The sequence below is a fragment of the Aulonocara stuartgranti genome (genome assembly GCF_965226115.1).
Source record: "Aulonocara stuartgranti genome assembly, chromosome: 6".
Taxonomy (NCBI): domain Eukaryota; kingdom Metazoa; phylum Chordata; class Actinopteri; order Cichliformes; family Cichlidae; genus Aulonocara; species Aulonocara stuartgranti.
In genome coordinates, this window is record NC_138944.1 from 10,700,785 (window position 1) to 10,728,696 (window position 27,912).

At 40.1% G+C, this 27,912-nt stretch overlaps 1 protein-coding gene and 1 pseudogene across 2 annotated transcripts; both read right to left on the reverse strand.

The window, feature by feature from the left end:
• Nucleotides 1-1,949: 1,949 nt before the first annotated feature.
• Nucleotides 1,950-15,004, reverse strand: LOC309708482 (polymeric immunoglobulin receptor-like; annotated as a pseudogene). The gene is made up of 17 exons (XR_014280886.1): nucleotides 14,503-15,004; nucleotides 14,168-14,232; nucleotides 13,652-13,978; nucleotides 13,150-13,470; nucleotides 12,732-13,028; nucleotides 11,083-11,154; nucleotides 10,715-10,816; nucleotides 10,550-10,626; nucleotides 10,142-10,327; nucleotides 7,105-7,169; nucleotides 6,572-6,898; nucleotides 5,948-6,268; nucleotides 5,547-5,843; nucleotides 4,563-4,649; nucleotides 4,203-4,304; nucleotides 4,038-4,114; nucleotides 1,950-2,257 (listed from the first exon to the last, which is right to left on the reverse strand). The product of XR_014280886.1 is annotated as a polymeric immunoglobulin receptor-like (transcript).
• A 4,888-nt stretch (nucleotides 15,005-19,892) lies between these two features.
• Nucleotides 19,893-24,593, reverse strand: LOC309708477 (polymeric immunoglobulin receptor-like). The gene is made up of 6 exons (XM_082536570.1): nucleotides 24,531-24,593; nucleotides 24,083-24,409; nucleotides 23,473-23,793; nucleotides 21,289-21,384; nucleotides 21,127-21,194; nucleotides 19,893-20,234 (listed from the first exon to the last, which is right to left on the reverse strand). Exons 1-6 carry the CDS (start codon nucleotides 24,565-24,567, stop codon nucleotides 20,082-20,084), a joined length of 1,002 nt encoding a protein of 333 aa, XP_082392696.1. The 5' UTR covers nucleotides 24,568-24,593; the 3' UTR covers nucleotides 19,893-20,081.
• Between the last annotated feature and the right edge of the window lie 3,319 nt (nucleotides 24,594-27,912).

Consider the following 27,912-nt stretch of genomic DNA (forward strand, 5'->3'; position numbering starts at 1 on the left):
GCTGTGTTGGCATGATGGACTGAGTGGATGTTTTAGTGGTGGATAAGCTAGCTGGCACAGGGACTGAATATCCCAGAAACTTAAAAAATTACTACATAGGAGTGAGGTCGCAGTGTTTAGAGTCACAATTATTCTTCTCTTTGTCAAACAGGTGTGCTCAGAATGTGGTTTTGCTACTTTGCTCACTTTATACTTATGTTGCTACTTTAATTTAATTTGTGGTTTTGCACAATTTCAGTGCAGATAATTAATTCTAAGCAATAAAAAATACTGTGAAGGCTTGTGTCCATCCCCTTGATTACGATACTGCATTACAAGCATACTTGTCATCACAATCATTTGCATAGATACTTCTCTATGCAAGACTCATAACCGTGATCATAGGCGAAGGAGCTTTTTTCTACTCTTTTCTTCTAAAACACATAGATTTATGTACGTAATCTATATTTATTTTTCATTTTCATCTCTCTTCTTCTCTACTTCTTAAGCCATTTAAACAACTTCTTGCAGAGTGTGATCAGCAGGAAGTCTCCACATCTTGGTTTCTGTTCATCAAAACAGAAACTTAAAATGAACTATTGTTAGAATATTACACACACAGTAGGAAAGCCTAGACTATCATCACAGAGGGCAGTGGACATTATTAGTTGGTCTTCCGATGAAAGCGATTTAAAAATTTTTAAATGGATGACTTGTGCCACTTAGTGGTGAAAGAAGTACTCACACACTTCACATAATCAGTACTTTTAAAGTGGTGATATCTTGTGATACTTTATTGATCCCATCCATCCCATCCATCTTCATCCGCTTTATCAGAGACCGGGTCGCGGGGGCAGCAGCCTAAGCATAGGTCCCATCCTTTATTGATCCCACAAGGAAATAAAACATTTTTGTGATACAGCACCAAAATAAAGAAAAAAAGTTCATGTACTACAGGCACATATTGGGGATATTATCGTGAGAAAGTGGAAAAAGTTACATTATCCAAATGTCAAGGGATCAAGGTGCAAGCAAGATTCAAACACAGGACTCCAAGTCGAAGGCAATGCATCTATTTACAGGGAAATAGACAGAACTCCAAAAGGGTCAAAACAGTAGCAAGAGCACAATCTCATCAAAGGCTTTCCACACACTCCAAAAAATTTCCAATCCTCTGGCTCATTCCGCACAAGGCCAGCTCACCATTCTGTGTGAGGGAATTTTCCAGCCAAAATCTGAGCATAAGGAAAAGGCAGGTCAGGGCCTCTTATACAGTACATGTAATAAAAGGTCAGGAGCCAACGGAGTGGTCAGGACAGGTTTTAGCTGGGAGACATGGAAAACACTGTGAATGTTTTCCATGTCTCCCAGCTAAAACCTGTTCTGACCACTCTGTTGGCTCCTGACCTTTCATGTTCTAGGGTAACTTTTACTGGGCAGAGACAAGTTTAATCAAAGATGGACAAAGATGATTTCAGCAGCAAGGGAATCACTAATGTACTTTTCCATTACTTCTCTTTCAGGTCTTGACAACCTGTACAGTCGGCTAGTGAGCACAGTTGCCCCGGGTAATAGGTTGATAATATAACTGTAAGACGGAGAAGTAGAGTTTCATTAGAAAGCAGAGTTGGGCTTATCCCCTTGTTTTACACAGTATTACTGTTCAGGTAACCGTGCAAGTACCTGTGGTGGCTTTAGTCGCTGTTTTTTTCCATCCTGAAGTCAACAACCATCTCTTTTGTTTTGCTGACAGTCACAAGGAAGTAATTTTTACTTGCTCTGTTTCAAGTCAATTACCTGGAAATCACAGACCCTGAAAATGTGGCAGTTTATGGTAAAATAGGGCAAAACAACCAAGTTTCATTTTTCTTTGCTGATTTATTCACTTGACACTCATGTTTACATTTGACATTTGAGGCTTTTCACAGAATGAGAAAATCAGTGCAGATTATGTTGTTAACACTAAGCAATAAACATGAGAATAGAGACAACAGCAAAGGAGACATATGCATAAAAAGCAGTTATTTCACATGGTAACACAGAGTCCGTGAGAAAGCTGATTATTCTAAGATTTCTTGGCATTAAAGAAAAATTCAACAGGATAATCTCTATACAGGTGAGATCCACTGTTTGACCCCAAATGCATGTTCTGTTTATCTGTTATTGGCTTCATGGACATTTTTATTCAGGTAGATTTCTTCTATTTTCATAGTTTGGTTCATCTCTGTTGTCTGGACGTCTCCTCCTTACATATCACAACTTCTTGATTTCCATGAATCTATTCAGAGACCAATGAACAACACATCATCATGTGTTGTTAATATCTTTCCTACGTTAGCACCACTGTCAAATTAAGATTATTGTCTTGTCATCTACAGCAGTGAATACAACAGTAAAACCACATCTATGCACACTCAATATGAAGACTTCAGCGGAATTATAATAAAAGTCTGTGTGGTGTATCTGTGTGTGCATTAACTGACACACAGTAATCCAACATTTTGAACACCTCTCACTCATACAGTTCCTCCAATTTCAAGGTGAGCACCAAAGTTTATTATAATCCAATCACTATCCGTGATAAATGTTAACAGTTATTGCCTGCTTCTGATTCATTGTATTCAATAATGGTTACAAATACATTACATAATACTATGATGTGATAGTAATGATGACGATTTGAAATTTTATTACTTCATCATTTTATACTACGTTTGTGTTGAACATTCATTGTGAGTTCTTGGCTTAAACATAAAAAAATGTTTTGTGAGGCCTTTTAAGCAGCAAATGGGCCAAGGGGGCTCAACAAACAGATTCTTCTTCTTGAAATACTCAGGCACAAAAACCGAACTGAAAAGAAGTAAGCAGCCAGTGTTCAAAAAAAATTCTGGAGAACTTTAAAAAATGACAAAAGTCTGGATACTTGGGAACAGAGATGGGCAGTAACGTGTTACTGTAATCCATTTACTTTTTTCAAGTAACGAGTACAGTAAGGGATTACTATTGCAAAAATGGTAATTAGATTACCGTTACTTTCCCGGAAGCACGCTGCGTTACTGCGTTACTAAAACCGTGATTTTTTGCCATGTCTCATGATAGTGACGTAAGCGAGTGCGACGTTCGTGACAACAGAGTATGAGCGTGCAGCGTTTAAAGCGTGGAAGTACTGACCTTACTTTGAGTTTGATTCCATAAAAAGTGACAAAAACATTAGTGTCCTTGTGAGTGGGAAGAAAACTTCTTTTAACAGCGAAAAAAAAACCCCTAAACTTCAAAGCAAGCACCGAATGCGCAACGACGTAATGTGAAATTCACAGAGAAACTCGCGGATTCTTCCACTGACCGCTGCGGTACACCTACACCAGGGCAAAACTTCGCCTGCCCTACTCCTGCTTTACAGGGGAAAATAGAGCAACAGGACCGCTGAGTCTTTGACTTTATTTATTTTATTTATTTTCTGCTGTGTTTTACTTGCATCTATTTGAAAGAGTGAGTGTAAACACAAAAAATATTTTATTTTATGTGCTGGAATGTGCAGAAAATAGGTTTAAATGTTAAACTAATTTCTTCCAGTCAGAGAATGTTGCATATAATTAAATTTTTTGCTTGATGCATAAAGTTAAAAGATTAAAACTAATAAAACAAGTTTTAAAAAGAGACTTTTCCATTTGATTACATTTTGTATGATGGATTATGCAGAAAAAGTAGAATTGGGCTGAAAGATTTATCACCTGTTCAGGTTGTCGTGTTTTTAAAAAGTAACTAAGTAATTAATTAATTAATTACTTTTGAAAATAAGTAATCAGTAAAGTAACGGGATTACGTTTTTGGGGAAGTAACCAGTAATTAGTTACTGATTACTTTTTTCAAGTAACTTGACCAACACTGGTTGGGAAGCAAAATACACAGAAGTTGCGGGGTGGCTCAAGACTTTTGCACAGTACTGCACTGATCGCAGCTAACAATAAAATAAATTTGTTGCATTATTCCATTTGTTTATAATAAGGCTTGTTATATATAGAGGACACTCTTAAGGTTTTGGACTTTAGTTTTCTTACGTTATTTTTTGCTGCATCTGTCACTTCCTCTAAAGCGTCTTCATTTTGTGCATTTTTGTTCATGACAACTTCATCTTCTGAAAACACAAAGCATAAAACATGGTTATCCTCTTTTTCCATGGACATTTAAGTACATTTTTGCATGCATGTGAATGCAAAATATACCTTTTACTTTCTGATGTTTGCACTTATGAACTATAAATGCAAAAACACACATCAGTAGCAGCAGCAGGGGAGGAACAGTGTAAACCACATAGTGTCTTGCATCTGAAAAGCAGAAAGAAAAAACAGAACGGAGTAAAAATATAAACATCCTGAAACATTCACACTTTCAGGGACACACAACAGAACTGTGAGCTCAGGGGATACTTTTTGGGATTTACTAGTGCGCACACCCACAGCAGTTGTGACACTCGGGATCATTTTGGTATGACTTACATTCACTACTTTCCAAAAAATAACCATAACTCACAACACTGATCGTCAGAAGTACACACTGAAAGATACTTATTGTATATACTGTACTTTTAATAGGATTACTGGGAATTTGTGTTGACATTTTTCCAAGCGTTTCCACTGCAGAAGGTAGAGTGCTGGTGTGCTGGAGAAAGACTGTTGGAGAAAAATACTCTTAGCAACTTTATTTTAATACATCAATCTTATTTCAGTTGTGTGAATAGTTTCAGTGTCCTGACAGCCATCCCCATCAGAACCGTAGAGCTGCAGTTATTTTGGCTCACTCTGACACTTTTCACAAATTACCCCCGTGTTTCATAATGTATACATATAAAAGTGATCCTGTTTTTATTTTTAATCATTTTTACATGTTTATTTTTTTTATCTACAGTAGACCGGGGTTGGTTGTCACATTGCTTGTTACTGTCACATTAGGTATTGGTATTTTAATAATATGGCTAAATAGGACTTCTGGGAGGCTGTGTCTCTACTGAAGCCAGCAAGAAGACAGCTTCACATGTTTTGTTTGTTTTTTTAAATTCTCTTCAAATATTAAATCGCCCCATTGGCTGACGTTGCTTCCTTTTTACAGTTTTGTCATCAAGAAAGGGGCAAAGCAAACAAGCAAACAAAAAACCCCAAAACAAACCAGAACAACAAAAACAAAACACACAACCAAGACAGTGGAAAGTAACAAAAAGGGTGGTCAAAACAAACGAACGAACGAACGAACGAACAAACAGAAAAAACAAAACAAAAAGTAAAGAAGAAAAAAACCTTCCTCCCCACACCCTTCCCTTATCCCAGAGTGCTATCAGCTTATTTTAACCAATGGTGAAGTCCACAGACTCTCATTTGTTCATAGTTTCCAGGTACTCAATGAGTGGCCTCCAAATCTGATCAAAGTCCTCCAGTTTAGTTGGCAGTTTTCTAATAATTCACACCACAAACAATAGAACCAGCATGCACAGACTATGTTTAAACAGTTAATGTGGACTGAAAAAAAGATGTAATTCTGTTAATTTTATTTTCATTTAAATGTTTTCATCTCACCAACTGAAAGCTGAATCTTGGTGTAGTTTCCAGGCCTCCTCTCTGAGTCTGACCCACACCAGTATGTCCCAGCATCTGCTTCTTCCAACTTTGTGATCACCACAGAGAAAGAGCTGAAAGAACCATTACCTTCAAGTTGGAACCGGCTTTGATTGGTTATGTCTTTGCAGCTGTTGAGCTGCTCTCCCTTGCAGAGGAACTTCCCTTTGTCCTGATGTTGTGGAGGATAAGGGCACTGCAAAGATAGAGGCTGTCCTACAGTACCTTTTATTTTAATTGACTTGACACAGCACCACTCTGTGGAGAGTGAAAGAGAAAAATATTCAAATCTATTAAAGACTCTTTTAGAGGAAAGTGTTTCCTTTCAGCTGATTTAATTAAATATTATTATAACCTCTCACCTTTGACCTTCAGCTCAACAGCAGAGAAAACATCCAGCTCAGAGTTTCTTTTAACACCACAGAGGTATGATCCTGAATCATTTTTGGTCAAACTGCTAATGTTTACTGTGAATGTTCCTAACAGTTTGTCATCGTCAAGTCTGAATCGTCCATTTTGTTTGTTGTCAGAGGTGATCAGTGCCTGCTGCAGACATGTGGAGGGCCGATTTCCTCTGCAGATGTACTTCGGGTTGTTCTGGTACCAAGACTCGTATGGACAAACGATGGACTCAGAGAATCCCTCATAACTTTCAATTTTGGTCACAGTGTCACAGCAGCTGTCTGTTGAAAATGCAGACGGCATCAGAAAATGTGTTACAGCCACAGAACAGATATGATGATTATATTTAGGTTGCTGCAACGAGATTTTCTGTATGGGATGTTAAGAAAGAAATCAACCAAACTGAACCATCTATCGCATCAGTATTATCAGGTCATATTTACAACAGAAAAAATAAATAATCTTTTGCCAGTTACGTTTTTATCTGTTGTCACCTTTTACCCTTTACAGTCACAAATGTCTCTTATATATGATTTTGACTTGAATTCAAATAACTACATTTTGAGAAGAATTATTTTATTCACCTTTCGCTAACTTCAGCTCGACTTCAGTGTAGATATCTTTTCCATTTCTGGTCACCCCACACCAGTATTTCCCAGCATCCTCAGAATGAAGATCAGAGATGGTTGTTGTGAAGATTCGTGCTGTTTTGTCATCATTGATCCTGTATTTATTTTTCCTTGATTCCGATGTTGTAACAAGAACATCACTGTCACCACAGTCGTTCTTACACAGATACTTCTCATAAGACTCATAACCCTCATCATAGGAGCAGGAAACGTTAACCTCTCTCCCCACATATCCAGTCACATGGATCACCCCTACTGCACTGGTCACACATCTCAGAGCGACTGTAAAGAAAAGACAGTATAAAAAAATATTGTTTATTTTGTCACATCAACATTTATAATAGCATTGTTACTGCTGCATAAACAAAGGGCTGAGATCAACAGAAGGCATTGTGTTCTGCTCTGCACTACCGAAACGTATTTACAGATTAATCTACATCTACGTTTGGTCTTCATCTGTTTACTATCTACTCATTTAAATGACTTACTGCAGATGGTGAATAGCAGGTTTTGAAGGATCCCCATCTTTGCTTTGCTTTGTAGAAATAGAAACCTGACAAGAAATATTCTGAAAATGTCACACCCACAGTTTGATTTCCTGAATGTCATGGCAATGCCAAAACCTTTAACTTCTGCATTTAGGTCACGTTCTTTTATACTCTTTACTCTTTTTTTATGTGAAAATTGTTAAGCCGGTAAGGAAGAAAAGGCTTTTCTCTGATTAACTAAGTGTACGCATCATGTCTGAGGTTTAATCTGAAAATGTATTTTTAATTCAGTTGTTAAATTTAACGCAGGGTTTTGTTATCCTGTCACATAGAGGCACTACAATCTAATATGAGAAAGCAGGACAATGATTGATCAATATTCAAAAATTTTTCATTGCATTAAAATTGGCCCAGATTTGTATACTATACAGGATTTGCTTAAAAGGCTTTGAGCATTAGTTACCATGGCAATACAAAACCCATGTAACACCAAAGTTACCTGTATGAGCCATAATCCTGCATTGTGGTACAGGCCTTCTTTAAAAATAAACTTTATTAACAATTTTTTGTATCAGCATATTTCGCATTGCTATCAGATGTTATTGACACCTATGTATCTGCATAAACTGCAAATGTGAAACTCCTTTTTCTGCATTTCTCTTGATCACTAATCAGCTCCACGTGCTCTACAATGACAAGTTTGCTTATTTTGCACAAAATAATGTGAGAATGTTTTGTTCTAGGAAGCAGGAGGAAGCTGCCCATGTTAAACTGTGACTATCACCAGTTAACATCCCTGCATGGGTTCACCACCACCTCCAGTGCCGCGTCAGCACCTGGGCGTGAGGACGCAACACCACCTGAGCCTACGTGTCCCAGCCGCGAGAGACCGTGCTAGCAGGTCCCGTGCCACTTGTGTCCTAGCTGGCCCCGAGAGTTGCTTTGTCCATGCTGCCATATAAACCTTAACACTTTCAAAATGTACCAAACTGAATACATAACACTAATCAATAAATAAAACTACAATATTGATCATGATAATAAAAATACCAACAATTGTGACATTCAAAAGACGCATCACTTTTCAGCTACCAAACTCTTCTTCTCAGTTTTATGAAAAGTCAAATCATCCGACGAGTCATCCCATCCTCCTGACGCAGGGAAAAAACTTTGACCGAACAAGAACTAGAGTTCCCTTTTCTCTTTCCCTGCTCCTCAGTTTTCCACCTTGACTCTACAGAATGTAGCTTTGCGGCCTCAAAAACAGGTGTTAGAACAAAGTCAATAACTTAAGTCTGGTAAACATCTTTGCTAAAAAATTAAAGAAGTGAATGGAGGAACCATCGTTCTGACTGTGCAATTTTTGGCTGGTCACAAGTAGGGTGGCTCCTTCTCACTGTTGTTATTGTTGTTTCTCAGATTTCTCTTTCACCATTTCTTGTTTGTCAGCCTTAGTTAAAGGTTCATTGCCTTAATGCTGGGCAGATTTACTGGAAGGGTCACCAATGGAACATTTACAGTTTCACTTCCTTTACTCCAAATTCCCTTAAAACTTGTATTGTATTCATGTAATAACATTTTACTGTCTTTATTATTTTAATATAGCACAAAGTTCATCAAGGTTTGTACAAACATAGCTGGTAGAAACGTCCTCTAAAGAACAACTTTTTACTTTTTTACTTTGAGTACATATACTTTGAGCCTGTACTTTTCACTTATACTTGAGCAAAGAAGTTGAATCAGTGCTTCAACCTTTACTGGAGTATTCTAGAGACTGGTACCTGTATTTCTACTTAAGTGCAGAATGTTTGTACTTATGCCACCTCTGGCCTTTCCTTCAAAGGCATTTTAACATTTGTTTCACTAGCAGGGACCAGACCCTCATTTTTAGGTTTGACAGCATTTCTAGTAGCAGATGGCTTGAGCAGAGTTGAGGCTGCAGTGGTGACTCTGGCCGGGCAGATCCCCATGTACTAATGATAAGTGAATGAATAAAAAAAAGAATGAACAGCTTGTAGTGCTGGGAGGGGGTCATTTATAGACAGAGACTCGGATGGAGCATGTGTGGAGGTGTGGTCCTGTTCCTGATATTCAGATACATTTTCTCTAAAAAGTAGCTGACATATGCCACCTAGTGGTGAAAGAAGTTTGCACAGCCTTCACATAAGCAGGGCTTTTAACGTTAATACCCTTGATTGATTTAACAAGGAAAATTATTATATTACAGCCGCAGGATAAAGAATATAAATAGTACAGAGTTAACAACAAAGTTAAAGGCACAGGCGCACAGCATTACTCTATAAAAGTGCAAAAATTTCAGAATCAGAATCAGAAAGGGTTTTATTGCCAAATGTTGAGCAGGTTTACAACATTAGGAAATTGCTGCGGTGCTTCAGTGCAAACATACTGTCATAAAAATGACATGAAAATAAAAATAAGAATAAGAATTAAAAGTGCTAAGTAGATAGATATATACATGATATATACATGAGTGCAGGTGGTTTGGCACTGATGTTTAAACCAATAATATAAAAAAAAGACTAAAACTAATTATAAATCCAAGATTTGCATGACAGTACTGTGATTACACTAAAGTTCCACTGTTGAAATATTTTCATAGATATGCTTATTTATTTATATCAATGTAAGTACGTCATGGGTGAAAACTGCTACACTGTTACATACATCGGACGGTTCCATCCAATGTATGGAATTAGAATAAACACTGTATTTCCTTTTATTGGTAAAATCATATCAATTAACTGCCTTGGTCAGAAATGTTTGATTGCAACAAATATAAACGTATCATAAAAATAACTGGACTTGACAATGTGACTGTTTATGTTTAAATGGGGCAAAAACAGACAAGAATGACTAAAATTTTATTTTAATTTGCAGATTAATTTACGTTACATTGATGTTAGTCATTTGCATTTGAGGTTTCCCACAGTTTCAGAAAAGATTAGCTGTGTAACTGTTAATGTTAAAGACAAATTAAACAGGATGATCTCCATACAGGTGAGAGCCAAAGACTGACCTCAAATGCACACAATGTTTATCTTCAATTGGCATTATGGAAATTTCCATTACAGTAGATTTCTTCAGTTGTGACATTCTCTAAGTCTGGTTCATCTTCACCTAAATCTTCACAGTTATTACCGGCACTCTGCAGTTCGGACGTCTCCTTATTTGAGTATATCACAACGTCTTGACTTTCATAAATCTATTCAAACAATGAACAACACATGATGATGTTATGGACATTGCTTGGAATAACAGTGATAAAAATAAAGAAAGTAAAAATTAAAAACAGTAAAATGTAAGAGAAAAGTGCAAATTGTATTAATAAATAATATGTACAGTTAGTTGTGTTGCCCAGTTTGGTATAATAAGGCTTGTTATAGCTACAGCACACTATTAAGTCTTTGAACTTTAGTTTTCTTACTTTATTTTCTGCCACACGCATCACTTCCTCTAAAGCATCTTCGTTCTGTGCATTTCTGTTCATGACAGTTTCATCTTCTGAAAACACAAAGCGTAAAACATGGTTATGCTCTTTACAGATGCACATTTGAGTACATTTTTGAATGCCAGTGAATCCAAAATGTACCTTTTGCTTTCTGATGTTTGCACTTATAAACTATAACTGCAAAGACGCATATCAGTAGCAGCAGCAGGGGAGGAACAGTGTAACCCACATAGTGTCCTGCATCTGAAAAGCAGGAAACAAAACAGAAACATTACACTTTCAACTACATAAATGCAGAACTGTGGGCTCATATTTTCTTTTTATCAATATTTTTACATTTTATCATAATTATTTTATTTCTGGTGTGCTCACCTACAGCTGTTTTTGACTCTCAGGATCATTTTGAATGACTTACATTCACTCCATTCCAAAAATTAAACATTACTTTTGGAGTAGGTACATATTAATCAACAGCAGTTCATACTGAAAGACATCTTTAACAGGTTTACCGGTAATTTGTGTTGAAGTTTTTCCAGGCATTTCGACTGTGGAAGGTACAGTGCTGGTGTGCTGGAGAAAGACTGTTGGAGAACAATACTCTTACTGCCATTAGCGACTTTATTTTAATACAAGAAGCAGAATCACAATATTGTATTAATCTTAGAGGAAATTATGTGGTCACAATTGTTTCAAGACAGTAAGAACTTTAACTGTAACTATATTAAACAAAATAATACAAAGTTACAAAATATAACAAAATAGCTCTAATAAATGCAAAAAGATCGCTACACATGTACAATGACAAGGGCTATTCTAGTCTATTCTATTCTAAATAGCACTAATTAGAAATATCCTAGTATATTACACAAAATTAAATGTGTATGTAGTTGTCATTGAGGTGCCCCTCAGTGTCAGTGTCCACTGAATGCCATGAGTCATGTGGAATATTCACCATCTATGGCTTATTCGAGAAACATATGGTGACACTGACAATGATTTAAATTTTAAATTTAAATTGAAGTCTTATCAAAATTACAGTGTATGTCTTGTAATCTGTTTTACATATAAAAAGTGGTTCTATTTTGATTTTTCTCATTTTAACATGTTTACTTGTTCATATGTAAATCTAATATTTGTCTTATGAGACAAATTTTTTAAAAGTTTCACTTTCATTTAAAAAATAGCTAATTATATACACAGATTAGAAATATTTATTTTTTCTTTTTCTTCTGCATTGTATGCACTCTAAAAATTTCTTTTAATATTCAGCATTAGCATTTAGCTCACAGCACAAAGTACACAATCAGAAATTGCACTAAAGTGGCTGTACAGAAGTCTTGTTTCAGCAGATAGGATTAGATAATTTACAAATAAAGATCAAAAACTTCAAATGGTATTTCAGTATTATGGCTAAATATGACTTCTGGGAGGTTGTAAGACCTATAAGTCAGCAACACTGCACAACCCTTTAGTTCTGCTTTCTTCAGTGCTTTGTGTGAATAATTGGGTATGCAGTTTTCTGTACTGCTTCACCACAAATAACTAAACCACCATCCACAGTCTATGTGGACTGAAAAAAGGACATAATTTACAACTATTTATTCTTATTTTCATCTAAATGTGTTCATTAGTGACTATTTGTGAACATCACAGAGAAAGAGCAGGAAGAAACATTATCTTGTAGTGTGAATCTGCTTTGACTGGTCATGTCAGCTGTTGCAGTGCCTGTCTTTCTCATATATATATATATATATATATATATATATATATATATATATATATATATATATATATATATATATATATATGTGTGTGTACATATGTACATATGCACATATGCAAATAGTAATATTTCATGAGAAAAAATAATATTTTGCTAGAATAATAATAATAATTAGTTCATCGTATGATTATTTCCTTTAACATCTATTAGCTCTGCGAGGCTGGAGGAGACTGTGTCTATATTGAAGCCACCAAAAATGTAAGTATGCAGTGGTAAATGTGGTTTTCAACAGTCCTATTTTTACGCCTGTGTACTCAGTCATCACACTGCAGATGACACGATGACATGAAACATTGATGCGATAGGCTGAGAAAAGGGTGTAACTTACATCTCTAAACATTTTATTTTCATGTACACAAGACACATTCATCTCACCAACTGACAGCTGAATCTTGGTGTAGTTTCCAGGCCTCCTCTCTGAGTCTGACCCACACCAGTATGTCCCAGCATCTGCTTCTTCCAACTTTGTGATCACCACAGAGAAAGAGCTGGAAGAACCATTACCTTCAAGTTTAACCCTGCTTTGACTGGTTATGTCTTTGCAGCTGTTGCGGTGGTCTCCCTTACAGAGGAACTTCCTGTTATCCCGATGTTGTGGAGGATAAGGACACTGCAAAGTTAGTGGATGTCCTACAGTACCATTTATTTTAGTTGACTTGACACAGCACCACTCTGTCAGATGGAAAGAAAAACTATTTGCGTTTCAAAAAATATTAAACTTTCTTAAAGACATTTTTTAGAAGAAGCGGTTTTCTTTTGATTGGTGTAATGAACTATTATAATGACCTCTCACCTTTGACTTCCAGCTCAACAGCAGAGAAAACATCCAGGTCCGAGTTTCTTTGGACACCACAGAGGTATGACCCTGAATCATTTTTGGTTAAACTGCTAATGTTCACTGTAAATGTTCCTGACACTTTGTCATCATCAAGTCTGAATCGCCCATTTTGTTTGGTGTCAGAGGTGATCAGTGCCTGCTGCAGACATGTGGAGGGCCGGTTTCCTCTGCAGATGTACTTTAGACTGTTCTGATGCTGTGACTCATACGGACAACTGACAGACTTAGAGTATCGCTCATAACTTTGAACTTTGGTCTCAGTGTCACAGCAGCTGTCTGTTGAAAATGCAGACGGCATCAGTAAATGTGTTAAAGCCACAGAACAGATATGATCATTTATATTTAGCTTGCTGATTGAGATCTTAAGAAAAAAACGAATACAGCTGAACCAATTATAAAGTGTATGTTTGTGTGTGTGTGACTGTGTGTGTTGCTGTTTGGAGAAGACTTTATTTACCTTTTACTAATTTAAGCTTGACTTCAGTGTAGATATCTTTTCCAGTTATGGTCACTCCACACCAGTATTTCCCAGCATCCACAGAATGAAGATCAGAGATGGTCGTTGTGAAGATTCGTGCTGTTTTGTCTTCATGGATCCTGTATTTGTTTTTCACTGGTTTTGAAGTTGTAATAAGAACATCACTGTTGCCACAGTCGTTCTTACACAGATACTTCTCATAAGACTCGTAACCCTGGCCATAGGAGCAGGAGACATTAACCTCACTCTCCAGGTATCCAGTCACATGGATCACCCCGACTGCATTGATCAAACACCTCAGAGCAACTGCAAAGAAAGTATTACACATATTTCACTGTTTAATTTGTTATGTTAGCATTCACAGTAGCAATGTTAGTGCTGTATACACGATGGACAAGGTGTGGTATTCTGCCCGTTACTGCAAAAACAGATCTTTATATTTAATCTAAATCTACCTTTGGTCTGTTTATGTATTTACTCATCTAAACAACTTACCACAGATGGTGAACAGCAGGTTTTGAAAGCTCCACATCTCTGCTTTGCTCCGTAAAAATAGAAACCTAAACGGAAATGTACTAAAAGTATGACCACATCAGTTTGAGTTCCTGCATGTCATGGCAGTGTTGAAGCCTTTAACTTCTGCATTTAGACAACATTTTTAAACTCTTACATTTAGATCATTTGTATTGCACATACAGTACATATGCAACATTTTGCTTCTTTTTGTTTTATTGTCAAATGATTGACAAATATTAAAATAATTTCATAGTGCACAAACATACTAGTTCTCACAGCTCTTAAGTAAACAAGAGACGCACACACATACATACAATATGTATGGTTGAGGACACTCCAAAGTCCGCGGATGTGCTGCAGTGCCATTTTTTCCATTTGATTTGAGAGTGTTGTAGGGCAGCTGGCTGGAAATATGTTCTTATGTTAACTTCTCCTTGCCTTTAAAACTCAGGTGGAGTTTCTGAGCTGGCTTCTCTCTGCTGCTCCGCTCCTGGGTGGAGTTTCTCAAATGAAACAATCCTTCCTACACTTGCCTAGTCGTGGAGTATATCAAGCTGGAAGTTGCAACAGTTCTCTTCTAGATTGTTGTTAGTATGTGGTGACTATTAGGCCATCTCTGTTACCTGTTACTTGCAAGTACCTGCTTGTTCTAACCCAGTCTTGTCTTACTTCTCCTAGTTACCTGCTCCACACCATCACAGAACCCTTGAATATCTGGAAACCTGTTGCCTGTGGAAACCTTCAGTTCTACTTACCAGCTCTAACACCAGCTTTCTGTAATCTCTCATAGGAAGGACTTACATGTGCAATAACTACCTCCGAGGCTCCTCTCACTCCTAACAAAAGTAAGACTATTAATCACTGTCTTCGTCATGAACTCCAATTAATCCTTTGTCTCCTCTCTAACAGAGTTCCCATATGCCAGTTTGTAATGATGGTGAATTCTACCACAAACTGCTTTCAAACCACAAACAAGTCAAACAGAAACACTTTAAACCTGCCAGACATTATTTGAATCTGCTCTTTGGGTCTGCTTTTTGCCAAAACATGACAGTGCGAGAGTTTGCTTCGACACTTAGACTTTAACTTCTGGGATGACAGCCAGCTCTGTCTACTGACATGTAAGATTACAGGGAGTGCAGAATTATTAGGCAAATGAGTATTTTGTCCACATCATCCTCTTCATGCATGTTGTCTTACTCCAAGCTGTATAGGCTCTAAAGCCTACTACCAATTAAGCATATTAGGTGATGTGCATCTCTGTAATGAGAAGGGGTGTGGTCTAATGACATCAACACCCTATATCAGGTGTGCATAATTATTAGACAACGTCCTTTCCTTTGGCAAAATGGGTCAAAAGAAGGACTTGACAGGCTCAGAAAAGTCAAAAATAGTGAGATATCTTGCAGAGGGATGCAGCAGTCTCAAAATTGCAAAGCTTCTGAAGCGTGATCATCGAACAATCAAGCGTTTCATTCAAAATAGTCAACAGGGTCGCAAGAAGCGTGTGGAAAAACCAAGGCGCAAAATAACTGCCCATGAACTGAGAAAAGTCAAGCGTGCAGCTGCCAAGATGCCACTTGCCACCAGTTTGGCCATATTTCAGAGCTGCAACATCACTGGAGTGCCCAAAAGCACAAGGTGTGCAATACTCAGAGACATGGCCAAGGTAAGAAAGGCTGAAAGACGACCACCACTGAACAAGACACACAAGCTGAAACGTCAAGACTGGGCCAAGAAATATCTCAAGACTGATTTTTCTAAGGTTTTATGGACTGATGAAATGAGAGTGAGTCTTGATGGGCCAGATGGATGGGCCCGTGGCTGGATTGGTAAAGGGCAGAGAGCTCCAGTCCGACTCAGACGCCAGAAAGGTGGAGGTGGAGTACTGGTTTGGGCTGGTATCATCAAGGATGAGCTTGTGGGGCCTTTTCGGGTTGAGGATGGAGTCAAGCTCAACTCCCAGTCCTACTGCCAGTTTCTGGAAGACACCTTCTTCAAGCAGTGGTACAGGAAGAAGTCTGCATCCTTCAAGAAAAACATGATTTTCATGCAGGACAATGCTCCATCACACGCGTCCAAGTACTCCACAGCGTGGCTGGCAAGAAAGGGTATAAAAGAAGAAAAACTAATGACATGGCCACCTTGTTCACCTGATCTGAACTCCATTGAGAACCTGTGGTCCATCATCAAATGTGAGATTTACAAGGAGGGAAAACAGTACACCTCTCTGAACAGTGTCTGGGAGGCTGTGGTTGCTGCTGCACGCAATGTTGATGGTGAACAGATCAAAACACTGACAGAATCCATGGATGGCAGGCTTTTGAGTGTCCTTGCAAAGAAAGGTGGCTATATTGGTCGCTGATTTGTTTTTGTTTTGTTTTTGAATGTCAGAAATGTATATTTGTGAATGTGGAGATGTTATATTGGTTTCACTGGTAAAAATAAATAATTGAAATGGGTATATATTTGATTTTTGTTAAGTTGCCTAATAATTATCCACAGTAATAGTCACCTGCACACACAGATATCCCCCTAAAATAGCTAAAACTAAAAACAAACTAAAAACTACTTCCAAAAACATTCAGCTTTGATATTAATGAGTTTTTTTGGGTTCATTGAGAACATGGTTGTTGTTCAATAATAAATTTATTCCTCAAAAATACAACTTGCCTAATAATTCTGCACTCCCTGTATACTGTTGTTGTATTATAAACAACAGTCTAAGGAGCTTGGAAAGCCTGAAGAGAAAGAGAAAGAACACACACATGTAAAAGAAGCTCTCAAAACATGCAGTTATGCTAATTGGCTTTCATCAAGTCAGCAAAGATGCACGGGAAAGAAGATCAGACACCATCTAGGGAGGATAAGAAAGACAAACACAACAACATTGTCATCCCCTATGTGGCCTGTGTATCAGAAAAACTCACGAGAGTCTTCTCCAAGCACGACATCCCAGTTTACTTCAGACCCAGCAACACACTCAGACAGAAACTGGTTCAGCCCAAAGACAAAACTCCTAAACACAAACTTAATAATGTGGTGTATGCTGTATAATATAGCGAGGAATGCCCAGACCTCTACATTGAAGAGACCAAACAGCCACTTCATAAACATATGGCACAACATAGAAGAGCCACCTCCACGGGACAAGACAAGGTCCATCTGCATCTAAAGGACAAAGGTCACTCTTTTGAGGATGCCAGTGTTCACATTTTGGACAGAGAAGACAGATGGTTTGAAAGAGGAGTAAAAGAAGCAATTTATGTCCACTGTGAGCGACCATCTTTGAACAGAGGCGGTGGTTTACGACACCAACTGTCTGCCATCCAGTTTTGAGATCCCTTCCCAGACACCTTAACGCCCACTCACATTAGAGGTATTTTATGTCATGCAAACGTTAAAGCCAAATGCAAAGACAGACTGTCAGAACAGCAGGGATGGAGCATTCTTGGGTGGCCCTTCTCATAAAAGAATTTAAAAATTTATAAAATTGTTGATATATGCCATCTAGTGGTGAAAGAAGTATTGCTAGGCTTTGCTGTCAAAACATTACATGAACTTCTGTGTTTAACCACCCTGTGTCTGAGGAACCAGCATTGACTCAGCCTCAGAAAATTATGACTCAGACACAAGAACAAGATACTCAGCAGCTAAAGAAAAACATGGAGTTGTGCAACTGCAAGGAGTGAGAGCTTTTCTCTCAGAGTGTGGAGCTGAAGAATAGGAGTTGGATTCATTGTGAAGGGCGTGAGCTAGCTGATTATTATGGAGGATGCTGTGAGGAGTTAGATATCAAATATTGCATATGTTAAAAAAAAAAACTTTAAAAAAGAAGAAAAAAAATTGGATGAGATCATTTCATGAGTGATTGCATGACCCTGTCTATCAAAATAACAATCACAAAGACAGACCACAGTAGGTTTGTTCTTAGGAAACTGTTCCTGTAGCCTTTAAACAGCATGTTGAACCATCCAGAATTTATGCAAAGACACTGTGATATAATTTTATTTCAATTTTAATATCTGGATACCCTGAAATACTTACCACTACAGTCATTTATATTTTTTACGCATTCAATATGAATGAGTGATGCTTATTTCAGTGAAAAAAATATTCACACTTGCTTGGTTGAAAAAAAAGTATTCATTCACTATTTTAGTTAAAATACAGAAGTCTTATCAGTACATTATACTTTAAGGAGAAGCAGTAAAACCCACATGCAAAACATGTTCCCTCTGACTGACACAGCCCGTTTGCTTTTATCTGTAATTTAATCTATAAATATTCACAGGATGTTTTTCATGATATTAATGAAGTAGGGATCGGATGTTGCCTTCAGAGATGGAGACGAGGCGAGCCTGAGGACAGCTAGGGCCAACCTTTCCCGTGGCATCAGAGAGGCTAAGAGACAGTACTCCAGGAAAATATCTCATTACTTCAAAGACAGCAGAGACTCACGGAGCCTGTGGCGGGGCATTCAGACCATCACAGATTACAAGCCCCCACCACAGACCTGTGATAGCACTATCCCCCTGCTGAACGAGCTGAATACTTTCTTTGCTCTTCATCAAGTTTGCGGACGACACAACGGTGGTGGGTCTCATTAGCAACAGGGATGAGACCGACTACAGAAGTGAGGTGAGACGCCTGGCCACGTGGTGTGCTGACAACAATCTCTCTCTGAATGTGGAGAAGACGAAGGAGATTGTTGTGGACTTCAGGAGAATGCACACCCAACATGCTCCTCTGACCATTGACGGAGCGTCTGTGGAGAGAGTGAGCAGCACCAAGTTCTTGGGTGTGCACATCACAGAGGATCTCTCCTGGACGTACAACACCACAGCACTGGCCAAGAAATCACAGCAGCGTCTCTTTTTTCTCCGCAAACTAAGAAGAGCAGGAGCACCAGCCCCCATCATGTACACTTTCTACAGAGGCACCATCGAGAGCATCCTGTCGAGCTGCATCACTGTGTGGTTTGGAGCCTGCAATGCGTCCTGTCATAGAACCCTCCAACGCATAGTGAGAGCTGCAGAGAGGATCATTGGTGTCTCTCTCCCCTCCCTCCAGGACATTTACAGCACCCGTCTCACTAAAAAAGCCCTTTGCATAGCGGCTGATCCCACGCACCCAATGCAAAGCTTCTTCAAGCTGCTGCCGTCAGGGAGGAGACTGCGGAGTCTCCAGGCCAGGACCAGCAGACTGAAGGACAGCTTCATCCATCAGGCTGTCAGGAAGCTTAACTCCCTCCCGATTCTGCCTCTTCTCCTCTATGGTCTCACTGAACTCTGTCACATACACACACACACACACACACACACACACACACACACACACACACACACACACACACACTCTCTGACTCACTCACTGGCCTGCACCAGTTACCAGTCACTTTGTGGAGCATTGGACTGCCATTACCTCATAAGACTTTGTTGTTATACTATCTCATACCGTACATTACTAAATCTCCATTTGCACTATTTGCCTATTTGCACTACTCTGCCTGGTTTACACTCAATGTCATTTACCCTTACCTGAATATTGTATATTGTATATTGCATAGCTTTCTTGTTAATTTGTATTGTATTTATTTATTTAAATTTTTACTTTTTAATTATTTTATTTGCATTTTTTAATCACTCTCTTATTTAAATGTTCATTTGCTATTTCATCTAGGGTTTGAGAGTAACGAAATTTCTATTCTCCGTATGTCCTGTACATGTGGCAGAATTGACAAATAAAGTTGACTTTGACTTTGACTTTGACTTTGTAAGACAGTGACAATGTTGAACAACAGCGGTACTTTGGTGAGCACCTCGTGTTAAGGATGAATCAAACAGGATCTGCATACAATTGAGACCCACAGTTTAAGCACATATGTACATATTTATCTTCTGTGAGCTTTATGGTAATTTTCATTGCAGTAGCGTTCTTCAGTTGTAACGTTTTCGTAATCTGGTTCATCTCCGCCTGGATCATCAAAGTGGTTCAAGGCGCTTTGCTGTTTGAAGGTCACCACAAATTCTTGATTTCCATAAATCTAAAGAATCAACAAAGATAGTTAGAGGCTAGGGAACCACATATGCTGCAGAGACCCTGGTTGCAGTATATGAGTATACATAGGCTCATATAATATATGTAGTGACAACTTTTATTACAAGAAATATAATAAAAATGTTTTAAATGCAGATGTTTTACATATGACAGATACTGACCGAACCACAGAAGCTGATTTAACCTCCTAGGACCTGGCGTCCACATATGTGGACATCACATTTTGGGTTATTTAGACCAGAATACTCAATTTTGCTCAACATGGGCCTGATTTCTACTTACGAGGACATTATACTGCTACTGTTCTATCAAAATTTAAAAAAAAAAATCCTCATATGTGGCTCTTATTTTTCTTAAAAAAAAAAAAGGTTAAAAAAATGTAGTAATTCTTTGTTTTTACATTAATTGGGCCTCAACATGCCCAAATATCAAGGAGAAATTAAAAATGCATGTCGTGGAAGAGTTTGGGTCTTAAGAGGTTAAAGTAGCTACAAGTTCTAAAACTGGATGACTTCCACACATCATAGCACGACTATAAAATCCATTAATTTCCAATTAATGTCACATTATACTAAAGAAGCATAAAACCAGCTGAGTGAGCTCTTCTCTTAAATTTTTCACTTTTCTGTTCTAAACATCACAGTAGTCGACACCACTCTATAACATTTCTTTTCATCACTAAATCATTTTTAGTTTTAAAAACTCCTTCTGTCCACAAGCGTCCCTGAGATAACAAGTTTAAATCCAAACCAAAGCAGACTGATAACCAGTTAGCTGGTCAATGTCTCAGTTTAATCAATAATCGTGTGTGTGTGTGTGTGTGTGTGTGTGTGTGTGTGTGTGTGTGTGTATTATACACATATAGGCTTTGGACTTACTCCACCTTCTTCTGCATCTATCACATCATCTGCTTTGGGTGTATTTCTGCTCATGACAGCTTTAGTTGCTGAAAATACAGTTTAAGAAATTTTTCAGCTCTTTCTGCATGCACATTTGAGTGTAGAGTCTGAATATGTGTGTAAATATAAACTATAGCATACCTCTCACATTGTAACATTTGTACTTATAAATAATAACCAGGACACATATTAGTAAAACCACAGGGACAACAGCGTAGGCTGCGTAGAGCACCGCTTCTGAAAAATAGAAACCAATTAAAAAAAGAATAGAAAGTTCATTTTCAGTTACTGGCATTTCAGCACAACTGTTGATCACAGGTGCACGCTTACACAGCTGTTTTGACACTTACGAGCACATTGACTTTACTTGTGTTTAATCCCAGGGGAATTACCCACATTGTAACCATGAACCACATCAACAGACCAATATGCACTTGTCAGCCTCTCTGTAAGGAACACTTGTTCAACTGCTCATGAAGATATAAGTCTAATAAGCCAATCACATGTCAGAAACTCAGTGCTCAGTTGAACATTTTATGACTGTTGGAGCCTGACGGGTCAGTCGGAAAACACTACCTCTAGAGTTTATAGAGAATGGTCTGAAAAAGAGATAATCACAGAAAACTTTAAGTTGGGACGAATTCATTCACATATTTGTTCAAACCAGACACTTATCTCTGCTCCAAACCCATCCAAAACATCTGAAAAAAAATTACAAATGTTATATATACACTACGGCTCAGTTTTAGAAGTTTTAGAACACCCCAATTTTTCCAGTTTTTTATAAAATAATTATGCACTTTAATGTCTGATTGCACTCTGAAATAGATGCATACCAGAGGGTATTGCATGGTGCTGCAGAATGCTGTGCTAGCAGTTTTGGTTCAGGGTGCCTCTCACATTGTGGAACCATCCTTTCGCCTTCTTGACGGCATACAAAAATCCTGCGCGATGAACTGAAGATTTCTAATTTAGATTCCTCAGTCCATAATACCTCCTTCCAGTATTCAGTAGTCCAATGGCGGTGTTTCATGGCCCAGACAAGCCTCTTTGTCTTACTCTTAGCAATCCTGTCAAACCTGTAGCTCAAAGTCTTCCTTTCACAGATGAAACTGAGACTTGCTGCGACCTTTATTAAGCTGTGCTTGAAGCTGTTGTACAATTACCACTGGATCACTTTGGATTTTACCTCCTTTCACTGGTCTACTTGTTCCTTCTGCCCCTGGTACTTCACAGTTATCTTGTCCTCCTTCTTCTTGATGTCGTGCTCTGGTGGGATTCTGATTTATCTTAGTTGTGGTCTTCTGCTCCTTGTTCAGAGTCTCTTGTGTTTTCCTTTAATCCAGCCTTTTTGGTAGGATGTCCTGATATCAACCACTTCCTCTATCTGTTGATGGTGCATCCCATGTGGTTTGGTTATCCATGACAGTTCCTCTTTCTGTGGCTCATCATCATCTGTATTCGGCTTCCTGAGGCATTCTTGGAGCAGCTTGTCTCAAGATTTCCCGGATGCTCTGTGTTTCATTGTGGATTGTGGCTCCGACACTCACTCTTTCTGTTACTCATAAAGCCTCATATAGCCTATGTAAATTTCAAAGTATTTCACTGGCATAAAGAGAAAAAATGACATATATAACATAGAAAGTATAAAAAAGGTAGTGCATATCTTTTTGTCTTCTATTGTATAAATGATAACCCCCTATATAAACACCTGGGGTTAGCTTTTAGCACTAAATACACTATTAAAAAATGTGTTAGGGGCTGTGTTGGATAAAGCAAGATATGCTTAGTTATGCTTATATAAAGATCGATTTATAGATGGGTGGGTGGATAGACAGATATAAAAGCTGTTAAAGAACTTGCAGGTCAATAGTACTTTGATCATCAGTTTTATATGAAAGAAAGTCAAAAACTACTTTATAATCTGTGAAAAAAATGCAATCACTGAGAGTCTAGAAGAGGCCCTATCAACATGGATGCATACTGTGGGAAGTGATGTGTCTGCCTTAGTACGCAGTGTTCTCAGCAGTTCCATTTTTGGCAGATTTCTTGCATTTAGTGTGAAACCAGTTGGCTGCTGTACTATTTCATCACGTCAGACAATTGAATTAAAAACTGCAGTCCATGGTTAACAAGTTGGGTGCAAACAAAGACATTCATTTTGCTGTCATATACACAACTGTTCAACTTAACTACTGACAGCTGAATCTTTGTGTACTTTCCTCCAAGTATTTAAGAATCACATTCAACTTTATTAAAGAGACTTTTACAGAAAACAGTGTTTCATTTTGGCTGAATTAATGACATATAACTATGACCTCTCACCTTTGACTTCCAGCTCAACAGCAGAGAAAACATCCAGGTCCGAGTTTCTTTGGACACCACAGAGGTATGATCCTGAATCACTTTTGGTCAAACTGTTAATGGTCACTGTGAATTTTCCTGAGATTTTGTCATCATCGAGTCTGAATCGTCCATGTTGTCTGCTATGAGAGGTGATTAGTGCCTGCCGACGACATGTGGAGCGCTGATTTCCTCTGCACATGTACTTCAAATTGTTCTGGTACTGAGACTCGTACGGACAACTGATCGACTCAGAATATCCCTCATAGCTTTCAAGCTTGGTCATATTGTCACAGCAGCTGTCTGTCAAAATTATAAATAGAATCAGAAAATGTTGTACAGCCACAGAATAGAGAGAGGATGTTTTATATTTAGCTTGCTGCAACAAGATTGCCTGAGACCCAGAGTTTGTGTGATTTAATCAGTGTCACAGCAGCTGTCTGTCAAAAAGATAAAGGAAATAATCCTTTACACCTTATATTTACATTTTATGTCACCTTGTAATCACTGGAAACACAAACTTGATTGTCTTTAACATCATCTTAATTATTTGACTTCATTATAAAATACATTTTGAGAAGAATGTATTTACCTGGCATTAATTTCAGCTCGACTTCAGTGTAGATATCTTTTCCAAATTTGCTCACCCCACACCAGTATTTGCCAGCATCCACAGAACGAAGATCAAAGATGGTCGTTGTGAAGATTCGTGCTGTTTTGTCATCATGGATAACATATTTGTTTTTCCTTGATTCTGATGTTTTAATAAGAACATCACCGTTACCACAGTTGCTCTTACACAGATACTTCTCATAAGACTCATAACCCTGGCCATAGAAGCAGGAAACTTTAACCTCACTCCCCATATATCCAGTCACATGGATCACCCCTACTGCACTGATCACACACCTCAGAGCAACTGTAAAGTAAAGACAGTATAAAAATGTAATAATTATTTGTTTTGTCATGTCGAAAATCATGTATAATAACATTCCCAATAACAGATTTGTTATTCTTCTGTAGCTATTTAAACGACTTACTACAAAGGGTGAACAGCAAGTTTTGAAGGATCCACATCTTTGCTTTGGTTAATCAAAACAGAAACTTGACAGGAATGACTCGCACACAACAAGGAAGCCAGGGTGGAGCCAGACTATCAGTACAGAGGTGACTGGACATCTTCTAGAGGCATTTTAAGATTTGTAACTGACGTATGCCTCCTAGTGTTGAAAGAAATATTCACAGACTTCACACAAAGAACACTGTAAAAGTTAGGTTTTGCACTGAAATTGTTAACTGTAAGTGTATTTAGGAAACTGTGCTTAAAGAACTTGTTAGGTGAGGCTGTGTGCAGTCAGGAATAGGACCCAAGGTGCAGACTCCGGAGACAGACGTGAACTCAAAAAGGCTTTAATGCTGAACGCAACATGACATAACTAGAAAAACTCAAAACTTACACCGGTGGACAGGCAAAACACACAGCAAAATAAACGGTAGATCGCGACCAGTGTTGGTCAAGTTACTTGAAAAAAGTAATCAGTAACTAATTACTGATTACTCCCCCAAAAAAGTAATCCCGTTACTTTACTGATTACTTATTTTCAAAAGTAATTAATTACTTAGTTACTTAGTTACTTTTTAAAAACACGATTTACAACCTGAAGAGGTGATAAAGTGATAGATCTTTCAGCCCAATTCTACTTTTTCTACATAATCCATCATACAAAATGTAATCAAATGGAAAAGTCTCTTTTTTTAACTTGTTTTATCAGTTTTAATCTTTTAACTTTATGCATCAAGCAAAACATTTAATTATATGCAACATTCTCTGACTTGAATAAATTAGTTTAACATTTAAATCTATTTTCTACACATTCCAGCACATAAAATAAAATATTTTTTGTGTTTTCACTCACTCTTTCAAACAGATGCAAGTAAAACACAGCAGAAAATAAATAAAGTCAAAGACTCAGCGGTCCTTTTGCTCTATTTTCACCTGTAAAGCAGGAGCAGGGTAGGCGGAGGGTTACCCTGGTGCAGGTGTGCTGCGGTCAGTTGAAGAATCCGCGCGAGTGTCTCTGTGAGTTTCCCATCACGTCGTAGCTATTCGGTGCTTGCTCGGAAGTTTAGGGGTTTTTTTCGCTGTAAAAAGAAGTTTTCTTCCCACGCACGATGGACGCTAATGTTTTTGTCACTTTTTATGGAATCAAACTCAAAGTAAGGTCAGTACTTCCACGCTTTAAACGCTGCACGCTCATACTCTCTCCCGCACTCGATATATTATCCATTGTTGATCTGCACACAGCTGCTGTCACCAACGTCGCACTTGCTTACGTCACTGTCATGAGACATTCTCGCAAAAAAAATCACGGTTTTAGTAACGCAGTAACGCAGCGTTCCTACGGGAAAGTAACGGTAATCTAATTACTGATTTTGCAATAGTAATCCCTTACTTTACTCGTTACTTGAAAAAAGTAATCAGATTACAGTAACGCGTTACTTGTAACGCGTTACTGCCCATCTCTATCAGTAACAGAGATGTCAATGTGTTTCAAATGAAACACATTGAGCCAGAAACAAAAAAAAGTGCAAACACTGGAGCCCGGAAAGCAACAGAACAAAAAACAGGCTCATGACAGGCGCAGGCAGCCAGGAAAAACAGTTCACAAAAAGTTCAGGGGGCCGGCCCGGAGGCTGACAGCACAATAGTCCAAACCCGGGCAGTTCAGGGGGGCGGCCCGGAGGCTGACGGACCAAGAGCCCAGAAAACAGTTCAGGAGGCCGGCCAGGCGGGAGGCACCGGTGGCGACGGAGCAGATCAGGAGGCCGGCCGGGCGGGAGGCACCGACGGCGACGTAGTTCAGGGGGCCGTCCATGACAGCAATGACGTCCAGTCATCGGCCGGAGAGGACGTGCAGGACGAGCAGGCCGGACGGGACGAGCAGGACGAGCAGGACGAGCAGGCCGGACAAGATGTGCAGGACGTGCAGGCCGTGCAGGACGTGCAGGCCGGACAGGACGTGCAGGCCGAGCAGGCCGGACAGGACGTGCAGGCCGAGCAGGCCGGACAGGACGTGCAGGCCGGACAGGACGTGCAGGACGTGCAGGCCGGGCAGGACGTGCAGGACGTGCAGGCCGGACAGGACGTGCAGGCCGGACAGGCCGGACGGGACGAGCAGGCCGGACGGGACGAGCAGGACGTGCAGGACGAGCAGGCCGGACGGGACGAGCAGGACGTGCAGGACGAGCAGGCCGGACAAGATGTGCAGGACGTGCAGGCCGGACAGGACGTGCAGGCCGGACAGGACGAGCAGGCCGGACAGGACGTGCAGGCCGGACAGGACGAGCAGGCCGGACAGGACGTGCAGGAACAGACAGCATGGAGACCTCTGGAGCAGACGAAGCTGAACACTCGGAGGCTGGACCAGGCAGAGCAGCAGAGGCCGGACCAGGCGGAGCAGCAGAGGCAGAAGGCTGAACAGGCTCCTCGGGCCCTCCAGCTGACGTGGCAGAAGGCTGAACGGGCTCCTCGGGCCCTCCAGCTGACGTGGCAGAAGGCTGAACGGGCTCCTCGGGCCCTCCAGCTGACGTGGCAGAAGGCTGAACGGGCTCCTCGGGCCCTCCAGCTGACGAGACAGGTGGCTGAACGGGCTCCTCGGGCCCTCCAGCGGAGACAGGTGGCTGAACGGGCTCCTCGGGCCCTCCAGCTGACGTGGCAGAAGGCTGAACGGGCTCCTCGGGCCCTCCAGCGGAGACAGGTGGCTGAACGGGCTCCTCGGGCCCTCCAGCTGACGTGGCAGAAGGCTGAACGGGCTCCTCGGGCCCTCCAGCTGACGAGACAGGTGGCTGAACGGGCTCCTCGGGCCCTCCAGCGGAGACAGGTGGCTGAACGGGCTCCTCGGGCCCTCCAGCTGACGTGGCAGAAGGCTGAACGGGCTCCTCGGGCCCTCCAGCGGAGACAGGTGGCTGAACGGGCTCCTCGGGCCCTCCAGCGGAGACAGGTGGCCGAACGGGCTCCTCGGGCCCTCCAGCGGAGACAGGTGGCCGAACGGGCTCCTCGGGCCCTCCAGCGGAGACAGGTGGCCGAACGGGCTCCTCGGGCCCTCCAGCGGAGACAGGTGGCCGAACGGGCCCCTCGGAGCCTCCAGCAGAGACAGGTGGCTGAACGGGCTCCCCCTCGGACCCTCCAGCGGAGACAGGAGGCTGAACGGGCCCCTCGGACCCTCCAGCGGAGACAGGAGGCTGAACGGGCCCCTCGGAGCCTCCAGCGGAGACAGGTGGCTGAACGGGCCCCCCCTCGGACCCTCCAGCGGAGACAGGAGGCTGAACGGGCCCCTCGGACCCTCCAGCGGAGACAGGAGGCTGAACGGGCCCCTCGGAGCCTCCAGCGGAGACAGGTGGCTGAACGGGCCCCCCCTCGGA

What these genes read in the sequence shown, in the direction of transcription:
- LOC309708477 (XM_082536570.1), bottom strand. Translation starts at nt 24,567, where the DNA reads ATGTGGATCCTTCAAAACTTGCTGTTCACCCTTTGTA. An exon ending in CGAGCTGAAATTAATGCCAG is followed by an intron (nt 23,794 to 24,082) that starts GTAAATACATTC and finishes TAATTTTGACAG; the next exon opens with ACAGCTGCTGTGACAATATG. An exon ending in TGTTGAGCTGGAAGTCAAAG is followed by an intron (nt 21,385 to 23,472) that starts GTGAGAGGTCAT and finishes TCTATTTTTCAG; the next exon opens with AAGCGGTGCTCTACGCAGCC.